Source organism: Lonchura striata, chromosome 1 (genome assembly GCF_050655825.1).
Source record: "Lonchura striata isolate lonStrDom1 chromosome 1, ASM5065582v1, whole genome shotgun sequence".
Taxonomy (NCBI): Eukaryota; Metazoa; Chordata; class Aves; order Passeriformes; family Estrildidae; genus Lonchura; species Lonchura striata.
In genome coordinates this window covers 111,638,464-111,659,750 of record NC_140703.1, presented here as the reverse complement: position 1 = coordinate 111,659,750, position 21,287 = coordinate 111,638,464, and the positions used below count along the sequence as shown (strand labels likewise).

Here is a 21,287-nt window from a genome sequence, read left to right as displayed (position 1 = left end):
GTTATACTGAATGCCTCAATGACCTGTGTGTCAACAAGGCAAGTACAGGACTGTGTACCAGGCACCATATTTCCAGCAGAGAAGAAAATATTGTTAGCATTGTGCAGACTCTTGCTAAGTCCTCTTTGGGAGTTCTACTCACAGTTCTGGTTACTTTTGTTAAGAAAAATTAGAAGTGGAACAGGCACTAGGAAGATATTCTGAAATGAGAGACACTGTCATTAAAAAAAAAAGTGTTTTGTTAGGCTTGCATAGATCTATGAAAGAGAGTAGAGGAAATAGTATGTAAGGTCAGTTTTGTTAGCAGGACTAATAGATTTAAAGTGGACATTAAAAGTCATAAAGGGGAAGTCTAAAACATAACCAGAATGCAGGGGGAGAGATGGTGTAGGGAGCAGTTAATGCATCTACATTCACCTGAGGGTGTAATTTCATGAAGGAGTTTTTGGCAACAGTGGTGGCTGACATATTCCTGTTACTATTACTCATCTTGCTGTGCGTGCTGCGTGCAGTCAAAGCAGTTGTAGTTGCAGCACAGATAACACAGTGGAGGCAGCTGTGTGTGGATTTACCCAAGGCTGGGAGATCAGTTCCTTTGCTTCCTTGCACGAGTGCAGGTGTGAAGGAGTGTTACAGGTGCCACGGGGGGGCTGTAGGAGCCTGTGAAAGATCACTGGGGTCTGAGACAAGGCTCAGCTTTAGCAGCAGCAGTGCTGCTGGAACACCTCCCGTCCCAGCTGTCCTTCCTGGGTCTGACTGTCTGTACACAGCTCTTTGCACAGCTGTGCTTTAAGCCAAACCAAGCATCTGCCCTGACTGAAAAACAACACAGTAAAAAAAGGGAGAATTTTGGGGTCTTTAGAGTAGTTTCAGTTTCTCCTGTGATTTGAGTGTAACCATGCCCAGGCTGTTCTGGGATGATGCAGTAGCCAGAGGGGCTGCTGGCTTGGCCAGTGCTCTGCTGAAGAAATACTGGTGAGGCCACAGCCTGGGATGGAACAAGGCTGTGGGACACATGAATGGGATAAAAAAGTTCTCAGAATGGAAAAAAGAGAAAAATAGTGATCATCATCTCTATCTGATGAGCTGAGCCAGAAGGTGCTCTACAACATCTCTTCTTTTGAAGGCAAAGCTTTTTTTAACATACTCCCTTTTGTTCCTGTAATTGAAGCGCTTTTTCTGACACATTTGTTCATTCTTGCTGCTTTTCTCCTCATTGTTGAATGATTTAATACCTAAAGTAGTTCTACATTTTTTTCCTCTGTTTTAGTTCACTTCCTCATGATGTTCTGTTCTTTTTCTCTGCAAGGAAGAGGCAAAACACTTGGTCAGGTATTAAAGGAGTCTGTTAAACAGCATCAGTTTTTCTGAGCACTCTTTAGCTAATGCTTTTGATTCAGCTGTTGGCATCTTACGTTTTTCTGTGAAGTGTTACAGGATGTCTGAGTGTAAAAAATAAATTTTTGAGGATTTTGATTCCATGCATTTATTCCAGTACTCACTGGAAATTAATCAGTGGACAAAGGTCTCCTTATTTATCCCCTCTCCTGTTCAAGTACTAGAATCTGTGCTTTCAATACCAATCTTCACTGGCCCAAAATCACTTTTTGTGAGCTATAGATTCTCATCTACCTCAAGGTGAACCAGAGAGAAAGCTATATTCATCATCAGTTTCTTCAGTTCTTTATTGCTGAGGGAGCAGAATATTTCATTTCAGCTTTATGAACCAATTTTGATTCTTCTTTCATACCAAGAGTTAAAAAACTAGTCAAAAAAAGTTATTGGAAAGTTCAATTTTCTGAGATCCTCATAATTATTTACTCCTCAGGGAAATGTATCATCATTTACCTGTGTATGCTTAGTACATACATGCCTAAAAATAATTTTTGTTCCTTCTTTCTTCCATCTGGTAATGAGAATCAGTCACTTCCTTGAAGATTAATTCTGGAATCATAGTTTTGGACCTATATGCTGTTCTAGGAAAGTGAAAAGAGTCTCCAGTGTGTAATATTGCAGGAAAAGCAAATTAGCAGGGAATCTTTGGAAACATACTATCAAGAAAGAAAATATCTAAGAAAGGAATCTGTCATCCTGATTTTTTAAGATTTTCTAAACCTTCTGAGTTTACATCCTTGTAGCAAACTTTCTCACACACTTTCTGTAAATAACTTACTGTTTTTACATTCCTTCATAGGAACAGAGAAATTTGATAAACTAATTGTTTATCCAGTGTTGTTGGAGAGGTGACACTTTCACCCTCCAATCCACTGTCACCTTTAGCAAACTATAACTGCTAGAGTCAGAAAACATTACCTTTTTTACCTTTACAGTAGCAGTAGCTCACGTCGTGCTTTCTCATGTCCTGTATGGGAGTCTGTGGAGCCAAGACCTTGAACTCCTTAAGAAGTTCTACTTAGTAGTTACTTGAATTTGAGGTCTTGACCCTTTGCTAGGAAATGACCTTGAATGAGCTGGGGAGTAGGAGGGGAAGGTCTGGGGACAGGCTCGTGGAGGCTGCTCTGTGTCAGCAGCTGTAGCTTCTGTCTGGAGCAGTCCCCACACTTCAGTGCCAGCCAGACACGACCTTGGGGTGCTGGCTGTGACCTCCTGTGCCATGTGGCCCCTGGGAAGCCACCCAGCAGCTCCTCTTGGACCTTTGTCCAAAAGGCCCGGACAAAGTGCGTTACCTCATTCTGTACCTGCTGCATCTGCAATATTCAGAGCAATTCTTTCAACACCATGAAACCTCTTCCTATAATATTTATTGAGAACAGATTTTGCTTGTCTGTGTGCTGAGATAAATAATTATTTGCAAATGCTTGTTTTTGAAGAGGGCGATAGTTTGTTTTCTTAAAAAAAAAGAAAACAAACCATAGAAGTACCATTTTTGATAGCAGCAAGTACATGTTCTGATAAAATTTATTAAGAACATCCCTTCAGAAGTACCCTCCAGCTTAAACCCTTTCGTGACTCTATGAATAAAATAGGAGAATTGACAAGGGTAAGGTCAATGTTAATAGGTAATTGTGGAATTCAGAGAATGAAGTATTTGTAATCATAAAAATACTTTCTGAATCCTTTGTGTATGAAAAATGTTGTAGATGCCTGGTGCTGAAATATTCATTTCATGGTAAGAGAATAGCAAATTTAGTGACTGTCTTATCTCAGTGTTCTTCCTTTTCCATCCCCTCAATATCCCAGCCAGTCAGTGTAAAAGAAGAGTTGTTTACAAACTTCAGATACATTAAAGATATTTTTACATACCAGCATTTCTTTATAATGTATGTATGCCTAAGAGATTTGGTAGATATATAGAGTGACTGATAAAACGATTGTGAGTTTTTTGCTTGATAAGAAGAAAAATCAGACTACAAACGTACCATTTTATTGGTAGAGGTGGCTCATAATTTAAGGATAGTTTATCCCCCTTTTAGTTTGGAGATATGAAAGCCAGGACAGCAAAAGAAATCTCTTTTGGCCTGTATTTTGGTTTTATACTGACAAAACCATGGAAATACACTTCTGAACTACTTCAGAAAATCTCTAAAATTGAGGGTAAGTATTTTTTCTGCATTTGAATTTTTGCTGCATAAATTCCAAGCATGCCCTAAGGTTTTCTTGGGGAGTATTTCCCTTTCACAAGCACTGGAGTGCTGCTCCTTCTCTGGTTTTCTTGTGGATGGAAAGCAATAGTTAAGATTTAGTGTTAGATATTCTTTTTTTTCCTCTTGGATTAATATGAGAAAGTATCTGTGAATATGTATTCATATTGGGGTGAGATCCAGTGAACATCTGTCTTGTGCTTTGTTCTTTGTAGATTTCACCCAAAAGCTGAGTTTAAACATAGACTTGGTTTCAAAGATGTGAGCTGTTGAAAAGTAGAAATAGATAGAATGTGATAGAAATATTGCTGCCTGGGATCTCAGTTTTGTGGCTTGTACTGGGATATCTAATTTTCCAAAGTATCAGATCTTCAGCCCAAATGTTCTTCTGTGCCATAGTCATCATAATGCATTATTTTAAATTTCCCTTTGAGAATAAAGCAAAAAGTGTCAACCCAGCATTGCCAGGGATGGCTTTCTAAATGTGGATGCCCTCTAATGTGAAGTGCTATTTCAGAGAAAGGTTCAATCACTATTTTAAGCTGCAGTGCCATGTGTAAATGAGCTGATACAGTGAGTAATTGGAGGTTTAATTAATTTTGGGAATACTTAATTTTTGAAAGAGGTTCAATAGAAGTCAAAGGGAAAGTTAAAGAACAAATATATGTTATAAATTTAGTGGATGAGTAAAGAGGGAAAAAGATCTGTCTCTTTAAATGTAGTAGCAAATTGTTTTCTTCCCAGTAATTGTCATCAATTTGAATGCAATTGTTTTGAAAGTATTAGTCACCTTAGTGGCTAATAAAGCAGTGTTTGCTGCTTAGATGTACATCCTTTATATAAAAAAGAAAAAAAAAAGGATATAAATGACTTTTTTCATGTGTGTTGGTATGGTATCTTATTGCAACAAACTGACAAAACACTTTTTAGAAAATGCTGATCTTGATCTGAACACTTGATCTAAAATGTTGAATTAAGGTGACTTTAAGACCTGTGTTGCATGTTTCACATTCTTAACTAATAAATCTTGTTAAATAAGGAAAAGGAATGACAGGCGTTTTGCTTCTAAATGGAAGATCCTTTTTAAAGGAGGACATATTGCTCATTATTTGGGGTTTTTTCTGTCAAAATCTTCAACTTGTGTTTCTTACTTTTTTTTTTTTAACTTAATGAAAAAAGAATTTAAGAGCCAAAACACCTTGTTTTATATTAAGTTCCTTAAAAAATTGGGACTCACTTGGAAGAGATGTTGAGCGAGTTCATGATGGTGTGATATGATCCAAAATCTCAAATTTTGATGCTCTGAAGCAAAGGGGTTCAGGAAGTGTGTTTGCAGGAATTCCATTCCCACAGGTCAGCTCATTTCATTGAGGACATGGGAAGGCAACAGGCTGTGGTATATTCCAGCCACAACCAGTTCTCCTTCTTGCAGACCACCAGGGATTGAAGGAAAGGAGACAAGAAGCAGAACAGATAAACTGACAAGATTGTAGTATAAAAAGATTTTTTTGCAATATATCAGTTTATGATCGTTGTCCTTGAAGTCCCAATGACACACAAAGTAAAATAATTTAAAGTGAAAGAGATTATAAAAAAGGCTTTGATGTTATCAAAGTTTTAGGGTTTTATTCTTATTCAGGTGTTGTACTCCTGAAGGAGAGAGTAATTAATAATTGATTTTCTTCAAGTTTGTGTCTAGCTGATGGAAAATGAGCTGCTCTGTGCTAGACAGTACAGTTACCATCAGAAAATAGTTTCAGTAGGGTTAAGATTACGTCAGGCCTGCTCTGCTAATTTGAAATTTTGGACTAATGAAAAGACATGAGACAGCCTCTTTAACATTTCAATCCACATTTCCTGGCCTATATGTACTCACTAACCTCAGTAATGTAACATTTGGATTTCCATCTGCATACGACAGCAGAAGCCATCATGCATCCCAGCTTCAGTTTAAGTTCATACATTTTGGATTTTGGCATATGTTGTAGGTGGGACTCGAAGTGTTCCAGGTGTTGGAGTGTGCTGCTACCAACCTTGATAAAATATCAGTGAAGGAATCATCTGTCCTTATGGCTTGCTTGCATGTTTTAAGGATCCTCACTTGAGCTGGTGTAGTGTCTGGTGTGCAAGCTGACTGCAGGGGAAGATTTTGCAAGCTCAGGTTATGTCTGTTAAAGGTAGCACAGAGAGAAATTAAATATACAGCACATGACATGATTACAGTTTGTATGACTTAGAAAATGAAGTCTTATACAACTTAACTCGGATACTCTTAATAAATAAGCACTCTTATCTATCTCTGACAGCTTTGATAATCTGTCTGGGGTTACAGTTGTTCCTTCCCCAGTCTGTGTCACCTCTGTACTTTAGATCTGTAAATTTCGAGCTGCAGGGTTGGCAAAATGAGCTTTAGAAATTGTCATTTAGCAAGGATGTGATACACATTTCCCATCTGCAGCTCCTCATCTCAGCTGAGAGATGAATTGTTGTGGTTCCTTTCCTCGCTGGGTGGTTTCAGTGCAGAGACTCAGGGTGGGCTGAAAGACTTTTGTTACTCAGCTTCTAAATAAGGCTTGAAGCTCTTGTGCTGGGAAACAGGGATTCTTGTTTTCTAGCTCAGGTTATACAGCATCACCGTGGGCTGTTACAGCTTAATTTGTAAACTTGCTGTGTGCCATTGCAGCTGGAGAGGACTAACTGCAACCATAATTTATTTAAAAGTTCCTTTGTGTTACTTTGCACATGAAGTGATGGTGTCTGCTTAATTGTTCAGGGCATGTCTCATGAGTGGTTTAAAATTTCCTAAAATTGGACTATACAAGCTTTTGTTGTGATGCTATTGTCATGAGATGCATTCATCTAATGTAGTGTCTTAACACTATTTTGAGGCTGTGTGTAGCTTGAGTATCAATAAAGGTTCAATAGAGAGAGTGTTTTTAAAAAGTTGGAAGTCTGGGGTTTATAAATAGTTGAGTTTTTCTTCAGGTTATGTTTTAAAGTATTTTTATTTCTGTATGAAATTGCTGTATTGTTTCAATAGAATGAGTTAATTGTGGGTGTCACTTCAGTTCATAGAATCATAAAATGGATTGGTTTGGAAGGGACTTTAAAGATCATTTGATTCCAACCCCAATTCTTGTATTCTGTGCTTTACAGCACATTTCATTTACTTAAGAGTCTTTGACATTCCTAAATCCAAGTAGAGAAGCCTCTGTCGTAATCATAGTGAAGTTTCAATATGGCCATAAATTTTGAGATGTAGGGGTGTCTCTGTACTTTTTCTGTTACAAAACTGAATAAAATGCTCTAAATTTTTCGTCCCAGATTTAATATGCAGGAAGGAAATTGCTCAAGTCAGGATTTCAAAATGTAAATAGACAATGGAAAAAGAAATCAGGGCATGGTTGTACAAGATAAAGGTGAGTTACACACAGATCTGATCCTCTCAGGACTGCAGTTTATAGGCTCCTTTTTGATTTATGATTCCTCCAACTCTCTTTGCCTGCTCAAAGCACATACACATACTGTGGTGGCTGGAAAAGCTCTCCTGCCCAGGCTTGGCAAAACTAGGAGATCTAAAAGTAGCCCAGTCAACAGCCAGAAATATTGATATTCATAGAGCTTGGGTGAATTTACAGAATTTGGGGATCTGCCTGCAAGTAAGGATATGGTCTTGTGAGGTGTCTGCCCTCCAGTGGTCTACTCTTTTTATATCAGAATATGTTAAAAGCATTATTTCATGTATCCAGAAAGGCTTGGCAGGGGAAGGGGGGGAGGAAACAATGGCAGTGAAAAGTGTGTTTGGTTTCTAGTGATTTATGACAATTAGGAGTGAAGGGAGGTGTTGTCAATGTTATTCCAAAGCTGCAGTTTAGGTTTTGAAATATTTTTAGATTACTGTAATCTAAATGTATTTATAGTGTTTTAAAGCAATTTTACTTTGAATGCTGAAAGAGGAAGCAGGAACTTGGAATAAGAGGGTGACACTGATCTGTATAAAGTGGAATTTTTTCATAGCAGATCACTTTTTGAAATGTGGAGGGAGGATTCTTAGTCAATAGCTGTATCCTTCCAATGCCAAATGAAGTCGGTCGAACCTTTTTCATTTAATGATGAAAGTGGATTTCTATGTATTAGAGGCTTATTATCATATTTTTTAAAATATCTGTGGTCATTTTTAGTAAAAGACCAAGTACTGGATAATAGTGGGGTGTGGATTCAGAAGAGAAAATAGCCATCAGTTTGGGGGATTTCATTGTGTGTTTGGAGCAAGGAAAGAAGAAAGAAAACAAACATGCATTTTCTTGAGTAACTTGTTCTGTCTGAGTACATCATGTATCCATGGTTGTGCTAATAAATATCTTTCTTACTTGTGAATATTTAGACTGGGACTTGTTGACTAATTTTGGTATTCATGTTCTCTGTCAGAAATAATTCTATTTCAGTAAATCTTTACAAGTATGCTATATGTTGAAAGAGTACAAAACCTGGATTTTAGCTATGTGAGTACGGTTTTGGCAGTGTGATGAATAACACACTTCAGATCATCTGGTGTGTAAAGGAATACCAAAAGCCAGTTATTAAGGTTTGTAAGTGCCCTCAGAGGGACATTTCTGCTTCCTCAGGGTGCCTTTTATTTTGAGAATGGTGTTGCTTTGCAATCCCATTGCTCAGAAATGTGTCAACTGACTTCCAGTTCATTGTTTGAATGGAAGAATTTTTCTTTCAAGCTATATTAAAGCATTTATTTCACTCAGCAGGTGAATGTTCACTCAATAGACAAACTTCTGAACAAAGGCTCTTTCCATCTTCAATTCTTCCCTCACATCTTTTTGAGAAGACTTCAGAATGGATTTCTTTAGAACTCACATGTCTGTCATTAAATAAGTAGCAGTAAAAAAGGATTGATTTGCCACAGCTAGTGCACTCTTGAAACAATCCTATTCTGTTTTCATAACATATTAATATTTCATGTTTGAAAGCTTGATATACACTGTTTACTGATTGTATTGGTTGTTATTAATGTTGGACAGAATATTCCATACTAAAGTTAAGGCACCAAAAACTTAAATCGTCTCCTAAAAGGTGTTTCCAAAAATACATATTTGTGGCCAGTGGTTTTTAAAAGGTTGTCATTGTTCTAAGTGATGTTTTGGCAAATGTAAATTCAATTTTGAAAAATAACTACTCTCTTTTATTTGAGTGCAATAGTGACATTTGTTTGAACTAATTTCAGTCTTTTCATTTCATCTGTAACTTCCAGCATTCTCTAAGTGTCATAGATGAGAGAAAATCATGAGTTTTTGTGGAATTTCAAAGTATTATAATGGAGGTTGTTTGTATCTAGTGATGCCAAACTGGAAATAAGCCTATTTTGTGTAAAACAGACAAACTGAAACAGCTCACAATTCTGTTAGTCTTGTCATTGTTCATTATCCTTTCATATTAGGATGGAAAGAAGGAATGGCTTTCTCACCTCTATTTCCCCCCAAATTTGGATTTTGCATATAAATAAGGTCCACTTAAAATTTAATAATGATGATATCAGTTCCATATTACATAATGTTTCTAAGAGTATAGCCTTTCTAAAGGGGCAGGTTTAGAGAATATGTCTTTAATATAGGAAAATACAGAACTCAGTGATATTCTTTACACCAATCTATAGTCAGAACCATTAATTTTACATTTAATGGGCAGCCAGGACAAGAGGTATATTCTGTGTAAATACTACACTTGAATGCACGAATCAAAGCTTTGTTGGGAAGGGCATTGTGGCACAGTGAGGAGGAGGAGGATGGTTGTTCATGGCTGGTTTCTCTGTTGCAGGGGTCCGTTCAGCGTCGTGCGGCGATGCATCAACCGGGAGACGGGGCAGCAGTTCGCTGTGAAGATCGTTGATGTAGCAAAATTCACTTCAAGTCCTGGATTAAGCACAGAAGGTAAGAATTAATAATTAAGCAAACTCCCAGCAGACAGGTTTTTTTGATTTGTCAGCCTGTGTTTGCTCTCTTTATGATACTTTCTGTTTTGTGCTTTCTAGAAGTTTTAAAGCAAGGCTGTATATCTCAAAATTAGCTTAGTGCTTGCATTTCTAATCTTTAGTAGTTCCTAATACATATTTTCAGTGATGATCCTAAATATTAGAAAGATAGTTCTAAGCAATTTCTGTTTGGATTTTTTTGTCTTAAGAATGTGAATTTTGTAAAGAAAAGAGTAGTTCTGAGTTAAAAAAGCATACAAGGAATGAAAGTAAGAGCACATGGGTTTTGTTTTCACTAGTCTAGATTTAGCAAGTCATTTGCTATAAATGGGTGAAGACATGCTATTAAAGTGCAAAATTATATAAAACTATTTTTTCATGTAGTCAGAATTACAGGCAGTGCTGCAGACCTGCTACAGTGCAAATAATTTGCTATAAATGGGGGAAGTCTTGCTATGAAAGTGCAAAATTACCCAAAAATATTTTTTTCATGTAGTCAGGATTACAGGAACTGCTGCAGTGTAAACACAAGGCTGTAACTCTCAAATGTGTCCTATTTTAGGGTAAAACAATTATGTTTTACAAGTTGAATACACAACTTGTGTGTGCATAAAGTTCTTCTTTAACCCTGCATGGAGAAGAGCGTTGCCAACTCAGTGACACTTGCTCTGTTCTTTGTGTCCTGTATATTTTTTCTAGAAATCATATTCTTTTGTACAGTAACGTTTTTGGGGAGTTCCACTGATGCCACTGAAATCGTTGTGAACCCAACTTCAGCAAAAAGGGTCAATGACTTCTGTTGGTATTCACAACAAACAGTATCTTGAGCCCTAATGGCTGGTTTGATTTACAAGGTAAATCACAGATCTTGCCAGATATTTTCATTTAATAATATCATTGCTGTTTCTGTTTTTGAGCCCTACAACAAAATATAAACCACATTTTCCACAATATTCAGCTTCTGATTAGCTCCATCATGGTTTTGGAAAGTTACACCAAACCATTGCATTCTGAGCTACTGAATGTTTATTAAAATTATTTGATACCTTTTAAATAAGTTGTGTCCATATTCTTTTTTGTCTAAATCTCATTTGAACTGCTAATGATAGGACACATTTCTGCCTTTGGTGGAATATTGCCTTTCTGGATCCATGACAGTAAAATTCAATATTTTGGGGCCATGAAGAATTTCTGAAAGGGAAAAGTCATAGGCAAAAGAGAAGGGACTCATCGGGAGGAAAAGAAAAGCCGACAGTAATAATAGATTAACTGAAAAAAGGATAAATGTGGATGGTTTGCAATTTCTACCTGGGTCTAAAGAATAGGCTTGGGAGTGTATTAAGAAGTCTGGAGTTTTTCCAATTCCACTTTTGTTGTACTGTTGTAATTTTAATTCAAGGTAGCAGATCATTGAGGTACAATCATAAGCATTTTCTGGATTTAGTGGTGCTTTGTTGTGTGGTTTTGGATTGTTGTTTGGGTTTCTTTGTTTTGGGGTTGTTTTTCTTAAAGGTTTTGAATTGTTATGCCTTAGATTTGTTATATTAAGACAAAGACACATAGATGTATAAGTGAGTGTGGAACAAGTTCCTACTTCAAAGTAAGAATGTGAATTTTTCACAAACCCTTTCCATCTTCTGTACTCTTTGTTTTTCCTCTGTTTTTCATTTGGCTTGTTTTTTAGTTGGGTGGTTTTTTGCACCTCTACTCTATCTAGGTTCTAGTACGGGTTTAAAGGTTTTGTTTGTTTGTTTGTTTATTTCTGACCTGGCATTCTTTAAGCATGTTGGTGGGCAGCCACCATGGTGGTATTAGTATAAAGTAAATATACCTGTGAGGAAGCTGTGTTTGTAAACTGTGTTAAGGTGTGAGCTGTAATGAAGTGATAAGATTAACCCTTGGAGATACTCTTTTGAATGTTGACCTCTGCAAGTTCAATTTGCTCTTGAAGGTTATTTTTGCATAACTCTCCACCTACAGTCTTTCTTTGAGGCACAGGAGTGGGAGAACAGGACGTTCTGCATGTGAGGGAGCTGATGAAAATTCCTTCCATTAATTCACGTATATCTAGAGTGCTTAGAGCTAAAGGTCCTAATATGCTTCCACACATTCAGATAAAATCTCAAAAGGCTTTGTTCTTGAGTGCTTTTACGTAAATACCCCTATAGGTTGATGTGTTGATGGGTAAGAACTTCATTTTTATTTGTCAGCAGTGTACTCTTGTGGCAAAGGCAGCCAACTGCAGAGCAGAGCATTGCAGAGGTGCAGCCAGCAAGGCAAAGCAAGTGATTGTTCCCTCTGTTCATCCCCTGTGGGGCCACTCCTGGAGCACTGTGTGCAGTGTGGCTTCTCCAGTACAAGAAAAGCAATGATGTGCTGGCAGGAGCCCAGCAGAGATGGGCTGAGTTGGTCAAGCCTTAATAAGAGAAGCTGAGATGAGATTTGGTGCTGTCTTCAATTACTTCATAAAAGGATATAGAACAGATGGAGCCAAACCCTTGATTTGGGCACACAGTGAAATGACAAAAGGCCATGTGGATAAATTGCAACATGAAGAAATGCTAATTAGAGACAAGAAAAGAAAAATTTGCACCTGACTGCACAGAGTATTCGTGGAGAACATCCTCAGAGATGCTCAGAAGTGGGTTGCATGAGACCTCCGAACTGACAGGTCTATTTTGACCTGCTTGGAGCAAGAGTTTGTAATAAATTACCTCCAGAGGGTCCTTCCAACCTAGATGATCCTGTGGTGTTGGTAGCAATGTGTAATCTGGGCCAATATAGTTGCAATACAACATAGGGAGAAAATATAGGCATAGTATTACTGTGCTAGAAAGGGATGATTTAAAACTAATTTCGATACAATTTTAAAAACAAGTTCTGATTTCTTTAATCTGTGAGACAGCTGAGCTCTGACTATGTTTTAAAGGGACTGTTTTCTGAACAATTCATTTAGAAGAATACATACTGTTGTCTTACAATAATGGTATCTCCTTACCAGAGTAACAAAAACAAGCTGAAACGCTTCTCTAGGCTGATGTGTTAGCAGTTGGTATTATTTTGAGCATATGTGGCATATGATGGAGAAGCCACTAGCTCATAAGACAAACTTTTATCAGGTATGGTATTCCTTCCATAAGGCTGCTCAATACTCACAGCATATGTAAACACAGACATCTCAAGTGATTTTTGTGTCTCGCTGCATCTCTGCAGTGGTTTGATAATAGCAAGGAAAATTAATGCAATGTAACGATGCCTGACAGCTAGCAAATCTAATCTAGGCTAAATTCTATTGGATTTATGTATTAGTATTCATGGTCTTGCATATTGTGTATCATCAATCTCTGTAGTGTTGTAATTCAGCCATATTAATGAAGTATATTGACACCTTGTCACTGCTCAAGTGGCCGCGTGATCTGCTGGATTAATGTTGGATATTTTGCATGTTGACAGATTCTACTACACAGAATCATAGCACAGAGATACCAAAAATCAAAAATAAGAAAATGTGAAGGTTGACTATTTTTAGACGTAAGAGTCTCTTTTTTGCTGTTCAGTTGAGAGAATCCATGTGGAAGAGTATTTGAGGCTCTCAGAAGCCAGTAGTAGTAAACTCACTGAGGTCTAAAAAAATATATCAGTATAAATAAACTTATTTTTCAGTTCAGTTCTTGGTTGCTATACTCAGAACTTCTGGTGTAGAAAACTGAGAGGAGCATGTTCCTTATTTCTGAGTTTGTTACAGCTCACATCTTAGTTTGACTGTCCATTTCCTCTGCTGCTCTCTTTACATCCCGTGCATTTTCTCTCATGTTTTTTCTGTGCACAGCCTGCATGTCTGATTTTTAGTTACCTGCTCTAGCACCAAATATCTCTGAAGTGCAGCCACCATTTCTCAGGAGCAGAATGGTGATCAGTCCTTACTACTTAGAAGCCAATACGCATTCTATATCTGCCTTTTCTTAAATCTAGATTGCTTTCTTGTAACATGCTGAGCGTTTTTTAAAGCAATTTAAAGGGCAGTGTTTTGTGCTTACAGTGCATTGAAGTTGTTTTCCAGAATTTAATTCAACATATATTAGATTCTCTTACCTGTAGTTCATTTCTATGGAAATGTCCTCACAAAGAAAGTGGTTACCAGTTCTTCTCCAGCCTTCTAATAGTCTACACCTTATTTATTAGGTTGATGTGTGTAGTTGATGTACAGGTTTGTATGTGTTCAAGCCACTGGGAAGCTGAATGAATAAGCTGATAAGGAAGGATTGAGGTTTCCTTCAGAACTCAGACTGGTTCTTCTGGAAGCAGACTGTGAATACAGTCTGCAAAATGCTTTTATCTGTGACAAAGAACAAAATTATAGCAGTGTTTTAAATACAGTTCTTGGACTGCTTCTAGTGCAGAGAGGAGCAAGATGATTGAATTGAAAGTGGCCTTGCTAGGGATCATCCACTTTAGGAGAAGAATTACAAAATTATTTAATGGGGAATTGGAATGACAACTGGGAGGGTTTTGTTGTGTTTTAGTTCTTGTGGGGTTTTTTTTCCCACAAAGGGGCCTACAGATTTTATCCCTGATTAACTTTCAGATTGTGAGATATTTTTCTTAAAGTTGAGACCTTACTCTTGTCCTGCTTATTTTATTAAATAGCTTACCCTTGTCAGTTTTATTTTTATTTATTTAATTTATTTAGACTTTCATTTTCATAGACAATAATTTTGTCAGAGCAGTGTTTTTAAAAGGCTTTATTTAATTCAGAGTGAAGTTACATGACAGTATCTTTAACTTTTGGTACTGGAAGGCTGTAGTGAATCATAAGTTATTTATCACAAAAGTATCTGTAAGATTCTGCACTTCCCTCCCTGTGTGTTTTCAAGAGTTTCAGAAAAAAATGTACTGTCAGCATTAAGCTCATCTCTTTTGAGTAAAAAATACTACAAATCTGTATGTCATCACATTTCATGATACTGTACCATATATAGACTGGATTTCAGGAAAGAACAAGTGACTCATTGCCTTTGATTTGGAAATACCAGCTAATCTGGAATTTCTGGTTATTGTCAGTTCTGTGTTGTACTCTGTTTCACAGATCAAGGGCAGTGCCTTCCTTCTGTGTGACATTATTGGGCCCACACCTGAACTATTGTGCCCAGTTTGGGGCTTCATAATTTGATCTGGAAAGGTCCCTGCAAAGGATAATCAGGACCCTGCAGGACATGATGGGCAAAGAGAGGTTGAAGAAGGGTTTGGGTTTGTTTGGTCTGGTCAAGAGGAGGCTGAGAGGGTGTTATAATGTGGTCTTCAACTACTTGAACAACTACAAAAATGTCAGAGCTGAGCTGTCCTTGAGTGGAAGCTGCTGGAACACAGGGAAATGGCCAGGAATTGTTGCCTGCAAGGCTCAGGTTCAGGTTGGACTTGGTTTTCAAGAGTTGCTCAGTGAAATCACAGCAATCCTGACCCAGCGTGTGCAGTAATCTTATGCTCAGTGGGGGTTGGACCCAATGTCCATCAGAGGTCATTTCCCACCAGCTTTTCTGTGATTTAATGAAAGCAGGAGGATGGCACCATTACAGGTTTTATTTCATTGAAGGCAGAAATATGAGGATATTTCAGAGAGTGCCAAGCTCTGTACCAGCTTGACTTTGCTTTTGATTTACCATTTTAACCCCATGAGAAGCCATAATCCAAGTATTTAGTGGCTGAAGTGTTGCAGTATAGCTGTTACACAGGAGTTTTCTTGAAGATTCATCTAGTGTGTGTGTCTCAGTGATGAAGATTTTGAGGCATCTTTTTATAAAACACAAAAATCATACAGTATTAGTGACCTCTGTTCATAAGGAAATGCATGAATGTGGAGTTTTGAAAAGAAACGCTCTAAAATCTTGCTGATTTAAAACTAGTCTGTCATGGAGTTTATGTTGTTGGTACTTAAAATATGACTATGGTTTCTGTAAGTGCTGTACAAACAATAAAGCAGTTTGGGGTAAAGAGTTAGGAAGAATTTGAATGTACCTGTGGTAATATAAAATCAAAAATAAAAAATTATGCTTTTTAGGATTTTTTTTTTTTTTAAGAATGTCTTGGTCATGATGGAAGGGACCTATAGTAATTTATGCCTCTTAGGAGTACCTGAAGATTGATACTTGAAGTCACTTTTGATGTTTGTAATTTCAAGAGTCTGCCTTTCTGTGGAATGCATTGTTCCTATCTCAGTTCTCTTCCTTCCACAAAGGGGTAGAACTGGTCCTGTTTTGATACAGGGAATGTTACCTGAGCCTTTCTGAGGGGTTTGCTTCTTTTAACTTAATGAAGGATTTGAGGCTTCTTCTTTGTTTTTCTGGAGAAGCTGTGAGCTGATTTGGTTAAAAATATAGTTCTTTCTATGAGAAGTACAGATTTCATAAATATAATAGCTTTATTTGTTTGTTTTTTTCCCATAAATATAATAGCTTTAATAGCTTTGCTGTAAGTTTCATAAACAAAGTGTCATTTGAATTAAATATTTCTATGCAGAAGTGTAACGTAAGAGATGGAAGCAGGATTTTCCCCCAGCAGACACTTCTGTAAGTTGGCAGCATGTTAACCATAGACCAGATCCATATAATGGATCACAGGAATGCAGGAACACTTAACAAGGGTTTCTTTCTAAGGACTCATTTTATCCTTGCTACTGGAAGTCAGTTTACTGCAGAAATGGTGCCCATGTTTTTGTGGTTGTAAATACAGAATTCAATCTTGGAGCCACATTTCACTTTTTTTTTTTTTTTCCCCCAAGTGTAAAATACAGTATTTTATATTAGGGGTCTTTTGGGTTTTTTTAGGATTTCTTGGCTTGTGCCCAGATAAAGGCTTCCAGGAGTTGGATACTAAGTGTCACTGACCAAACTATCATTGTTTCAACCTCCTTTGGAGTCACACAGAAAAATTTGATTCATCCCAAGAAGCAAATATCATGTTCTGTAGGGAAATATGGCCTATTATCCAGATCATAAGCAAAGAGTTATAGAGATTAACTATATGGTATTACTTTACTTCAAGAACATAAAATTTCTGGAAATACTTGATGCAAGCATATTAACAGCAGTGTTCATGAAACATTTTTCTTTTCCATCTTCAGCAGGGCATGCATAGCTTGGGAATTTATTACACCCACTTTAAAGCATAAAAGCATATTTACCTAATTTTTTTATGCACTGTTGATTAAGTAGAAGGAAAATAATTAAGTCTTTATGTGTTGCAAGCTATTAGTTCTTTATTCCTCTAATCAATCTCCAGAAAAAGGACAGCTTTGTTTGCTGTGTGACTTCAGTCCCTTGCCTTTAAAGCGTATCTGATTTTCTGTGTTTAGTACAGCACTGAACACACAATGGCTCTCCAGGAGTGCACCTCTTCCTCCCTCTCTTTCAGTCTTTGCCCCTTGGCTTCGTGCTGGCTCTGACAGCTTTGTTCTTCTGCTCTTGGTGTCACTGTGGTGCCAGCATTGTGAAAAATGACTGTTGTGTCCAGTGGCTGAAACCACTGGGGCCTTGTTGCCAGATGTTTACATAATATTATCAGGAAGCTGCTTTTGATAAAGGTGTCATGCAGCTGAGCAGCAAGTGCAGGCAACATTTCCCAGCTTTATAAATAAAAATGGTACACTTTACAGGTTTCAAAATGCAATTAAATCAAGTGTATTTAACTGACATTTCAATAAATATTCATTCTAAGAATAACTTATTAGAGTGCTAATTAAAAAATTGCTGTATCCTGGAATTCTTAGAACACATATAATAATGGAAATGATTATGTAATTAGCACTGAACAAAATTTATGCAGCAGGTAATAGATAATTTAACTGTTATTTTTGTTATGTAACTGAGTATTCAGTTGGCCTAGTTTGGGGTTTTTTAAGTAATCATAATTAATTTAAAAGTGCTCCTATAGTAACCTCTCTGTAATTTTTTTTCTCACTTTATGTGAGAGGCACTAGAACAGGTTACCCAAGGAAATTTTGGATGCCTCATCCCTAGAAGTGTTCAAGGCCAGATTTGATGGAGCTTTGAGCAGCCTGGTCTAGTGGGAGGTGTTCTTGCCCATGGCAGGGGGTTTGGAACTACGTGGTCTTTAAGGTCCTCTCCAACCCAAACTATCCTATGATTCTATATCACACTTCCATATATGCAAAATAAGAAAATATGTTCACATTCGTAAGCAAGAAAATAAGACCAATGCCAGTAAATATTATTATGAAAACTTCCTTCAAGCTTCATGTCATTTAACTCAGTGAAATAAGATTTTTCACTTAAAGTTAATTCCTCTTTTTACATATAATATAGGGTTTAGGACCATTTGATTAAAATCTTTACTGAAATAACTAGTGAATCTATTTGGGTAGTGTATAGTATTGAACCATTTTTTAAGGAAATAAATATAATTTATGCTCATTTTGGTAATTTCAAGTGTTACACGGTATTTGCTCATTCAGGAAAACTTCAGTGAAAACATACATCACGTCACCCGGACAAAAACTGGTTGGTCCTTGAAACCTGTTGTTTGAATCCCATCTATTCCCAGGAGCTCACAACCATTTAGAATGCAGGATTCACTGAAAATTAAACTTTAAAATACTTCGAATTCTTAGTAGATTTGGCAAAAACATTTTCAGATAGTGCTTGTGATCCAGCATGAATCACAGAAGTGAAAAGGTATACTGCAGTTAATACCACCTATTCCAAACAGGGTGATGCCTGTGGGTGTACTGAATAGCTTACAAAAGTCTTGGAGATATCTGTCCTGGATTTGTTCTGTGGGGGTTGTGCCAGTGGTAAGCCTGCCATTGAAATGCTCATCCCAGTCAGCTACAGGTGCATTCTCAGTCAGGCACTCTGAATGTGACTGCTTTGCACATCCTATCTCCCAAACCATAGTGTAAAAGATTGTAGCTGAGCAGGATTCTAAAGAACCTAATCCGTGCTCTACCCAGAAATAAAATATCACAGGCATACTTTGCTGTTATTCAGAATATACTTTAAAATCTCATACAATTTCAGCCTTGTCTTTCTCTTTACTGAATATTATTTAGTTGGATGCATAGGACAGTTTGAGAGTATGATGACTTATGTATTTGCATTTGGTATTTAAATATGTGAAGTGCACAGCAAAAGAGATGCCTAAGAACTCAGTGTTGTGCCAGTCTGAAACAGGCCTGAAGCACGTGAGGATAATGAATCGTTCAAGTGTGTTTGCACAGATGTGCACCCAGAAGTGCTGACAGAGCTTAGAGATATCACTGAGAGGACATTTAAGATAATCTTTAAGTAAACAAGGTGGCTGGGAGAGGTGCCCAAGGACCGGAGGAGAGCAGATGACTCTCCTGTGCTGGTCCTGGTGGGCACCAAGGTAAACAGGAGCCAGCCATGAGCCCCTGTGGTCAAGAGGAGCCAGTGGTATCCTGGGCTGCCTTGGACGAAGTATTGGCAGCAGGTGGAGGGAGGGAGGTGGTCCTGCCCCTCTCCTCAGCACTCCTGAGGCCACACCTGCACTGCTGGCTCCAGTTCTGGGATCCCCAGTGTGGGAAGAACATGGAGGTACCAGAGAGAGTCCAGCAAAGGGCTGGCACTAAGATGAAGGGACTGGAACATCTCTTCCGTGAGGAAAAGCTGGGAGGGCTCTTTAAGCCTGGAGAAGGAAAGGCTCGGGAGGGATTTGTTGATGGGTATAAATTCATGAAGGGAAGGTACAAAGAGGACAGAACCAGGCTCTTCTCAGTGATGCCCGGGGACAGGACCAGAGGCAGTGGCACACACAAACACAGGAGCTTCTGACTCAGCACCAGGAAACACTTTTTAAACTGTGAGAGTGACCAAGCACTGGCACTGGGTGTCCAGGGGGGCTGTGGATTGTTGGAGATACTCAAAAGTTGCCTGGACACAGTCCTGGGCAATGGGGTCTTGGTGGCCCTGCTTGAGCAGAGGGGTTGGACCAGATGACCTCCACAGGTCCCTTCAGCCATTCTGTGATTCCACTTCACAACTTGGCTGGGTTGGCTCTGCCGTGGGGACCTGGCAGCAGCTGAGCAGGGCAGTATTTGGGCTCTCTCCTGCCCTGCATGTCATTGTTTCTCTCTGCTCCTTTGTGGGTGTGCAAATGAGGTTTTATCACATAACCTAATGTTTTCTTTTCTAAAACCCTAGTTTAATTACAGCATCCTTACATGTTTGAGACAGAATTTGAATAAAACAAATTTGTTTGAAAAAGAAATTTAGGTTGGAGGGGTAAGGAAGAATATTTCTGCTCCAGCTCTCTTAGAGCAGTAAGCAATGTTTGGAACATGAGGATACTTACCAGTATCCTTTACCAATATATTTTACCAATACAGTAAGCCAAATGACAAAGGTGTGTTTCTTCACTCTCTTTGCAAAGCAAAGGCTTAATTAAATTTATTTTTTAAAATCTGGACGTGCACTTTTAAAAATACTTATTTTGTGGACGCTCTCAAGACTGCATTCTTACACATTGTTGTCTTTAATTTCTGCAGAATTCATGAGGTATGTCCAACTCCTGTCCTGAAAAATTAAAATGCTTTTCAAAACACTTCTGTCTCTGTACACACTCTACTCATCTAATGAATCCTGATTCTTGCCAGTAGTCCAGAAATAGGCTTTAGCTGTGCTGCTGGAATTCAGGCTGGTTGCAAACACAGGGAAGGAAGATAATAAGCATCAGCTGTATTTTCAAATATTTTCTGTTTGGATGTGCTAGCATGGATTCTGTTCTGGTTTGTGCAGTCTACAAAATTCAAAATTCATTGCAGCTGAGCTGCAGTTTCTGTTAATTCATTGATCAAAAGAGAACCTTTTTTCACTCTTAAATGGTGGGGTTTTTTGTTTTGTGAATCTAAAAATATATGTCACTGTGGTATGATAAATAATTATCCTTGTACAGTAGCACTGTTAGAATGACAAACCGGTATCCTTGCCATAGTAGTAGGACGTGGGTAAAACCCCTGTCTTTTGGTTGTGTGGGTTTTGGCTGGGACAGTTTCAATCCTTTGCCAATCTTACCTAAAAGATTTATTTATATCTTTTATAAAAGCAAGATTCATGGTTTCTGATCCACAGATTCCTATTCTTTTGTAATGTCCAGAGTTTTCTGCTAAGCTTGATAGGTACATCACAATCTTGAGCAATTTTCCCTTTAGACAGCTACAAACATTCCTCTTGGAGCTTTTCTCACTCACTGGTGTTTTAATGGGATTGGAAATGAACATGGTTTTGAGCTATAGACAATGGAAATTTGCAAAATAAAGACGTGTTAGCAAATTTAATGGACCCCCTAAATAATGGGTTGGGAGTGAGAATTACAGAGTTTAAAAGGGGGAGCATATTTGATCTGTAGTGTATATATGTCTGTGTATTCATAATAAAATGAACACAAGTACCTTAATCCTGCTATGATCCAACTGTTCTTCCAGCTGAAAATTTAAACATGGAAAAAATGGTGAAGCTGAAGACCAGTGACAAAGTGCCACAATCTGAACTGCAGTTGTAGAAACTGCACACTGATATCAATGGAAATTTTCATTCTAACATCTGCATCAGCAAATACTTTATGAGTAATACATGAAATATGTAGAAGCTGAGAGATCTCCATAGTATGCTGTTATGTAGGAGAATGTATAGTCCAGTTGTACAGAGTGCCAAGCAATGGCTCTTTCCCAGGGT

General features: G+C 37.9%; 1 protein-coding gene across 12 annotated transcripts in view; it reads left to right on the top strand.

Annotated features, from left to right (window-relative positions):
- Positions 1-21,287, top strand: part of CASK (calcium/calmodulin dependent serine protein kinase) — a 184,824-nt gene that overhangs the window by 37,769 nt on the left and 125,768 nt on the right. For all 12 annotated transcript variants that reach the window (XM_077781674.2, XM_077781677.2, XM_085560260.1 and 9 more), the window contains exon 2: positions 9,429-9,541. In XM_077781674.2, coding sequence (XP_077637800.1) covers positions 9,429-9,541 — 113 coding nt within the window. The remainder of the gene's footprint in view (positions 1-9,428; positions 9,542-21,287) is intronic.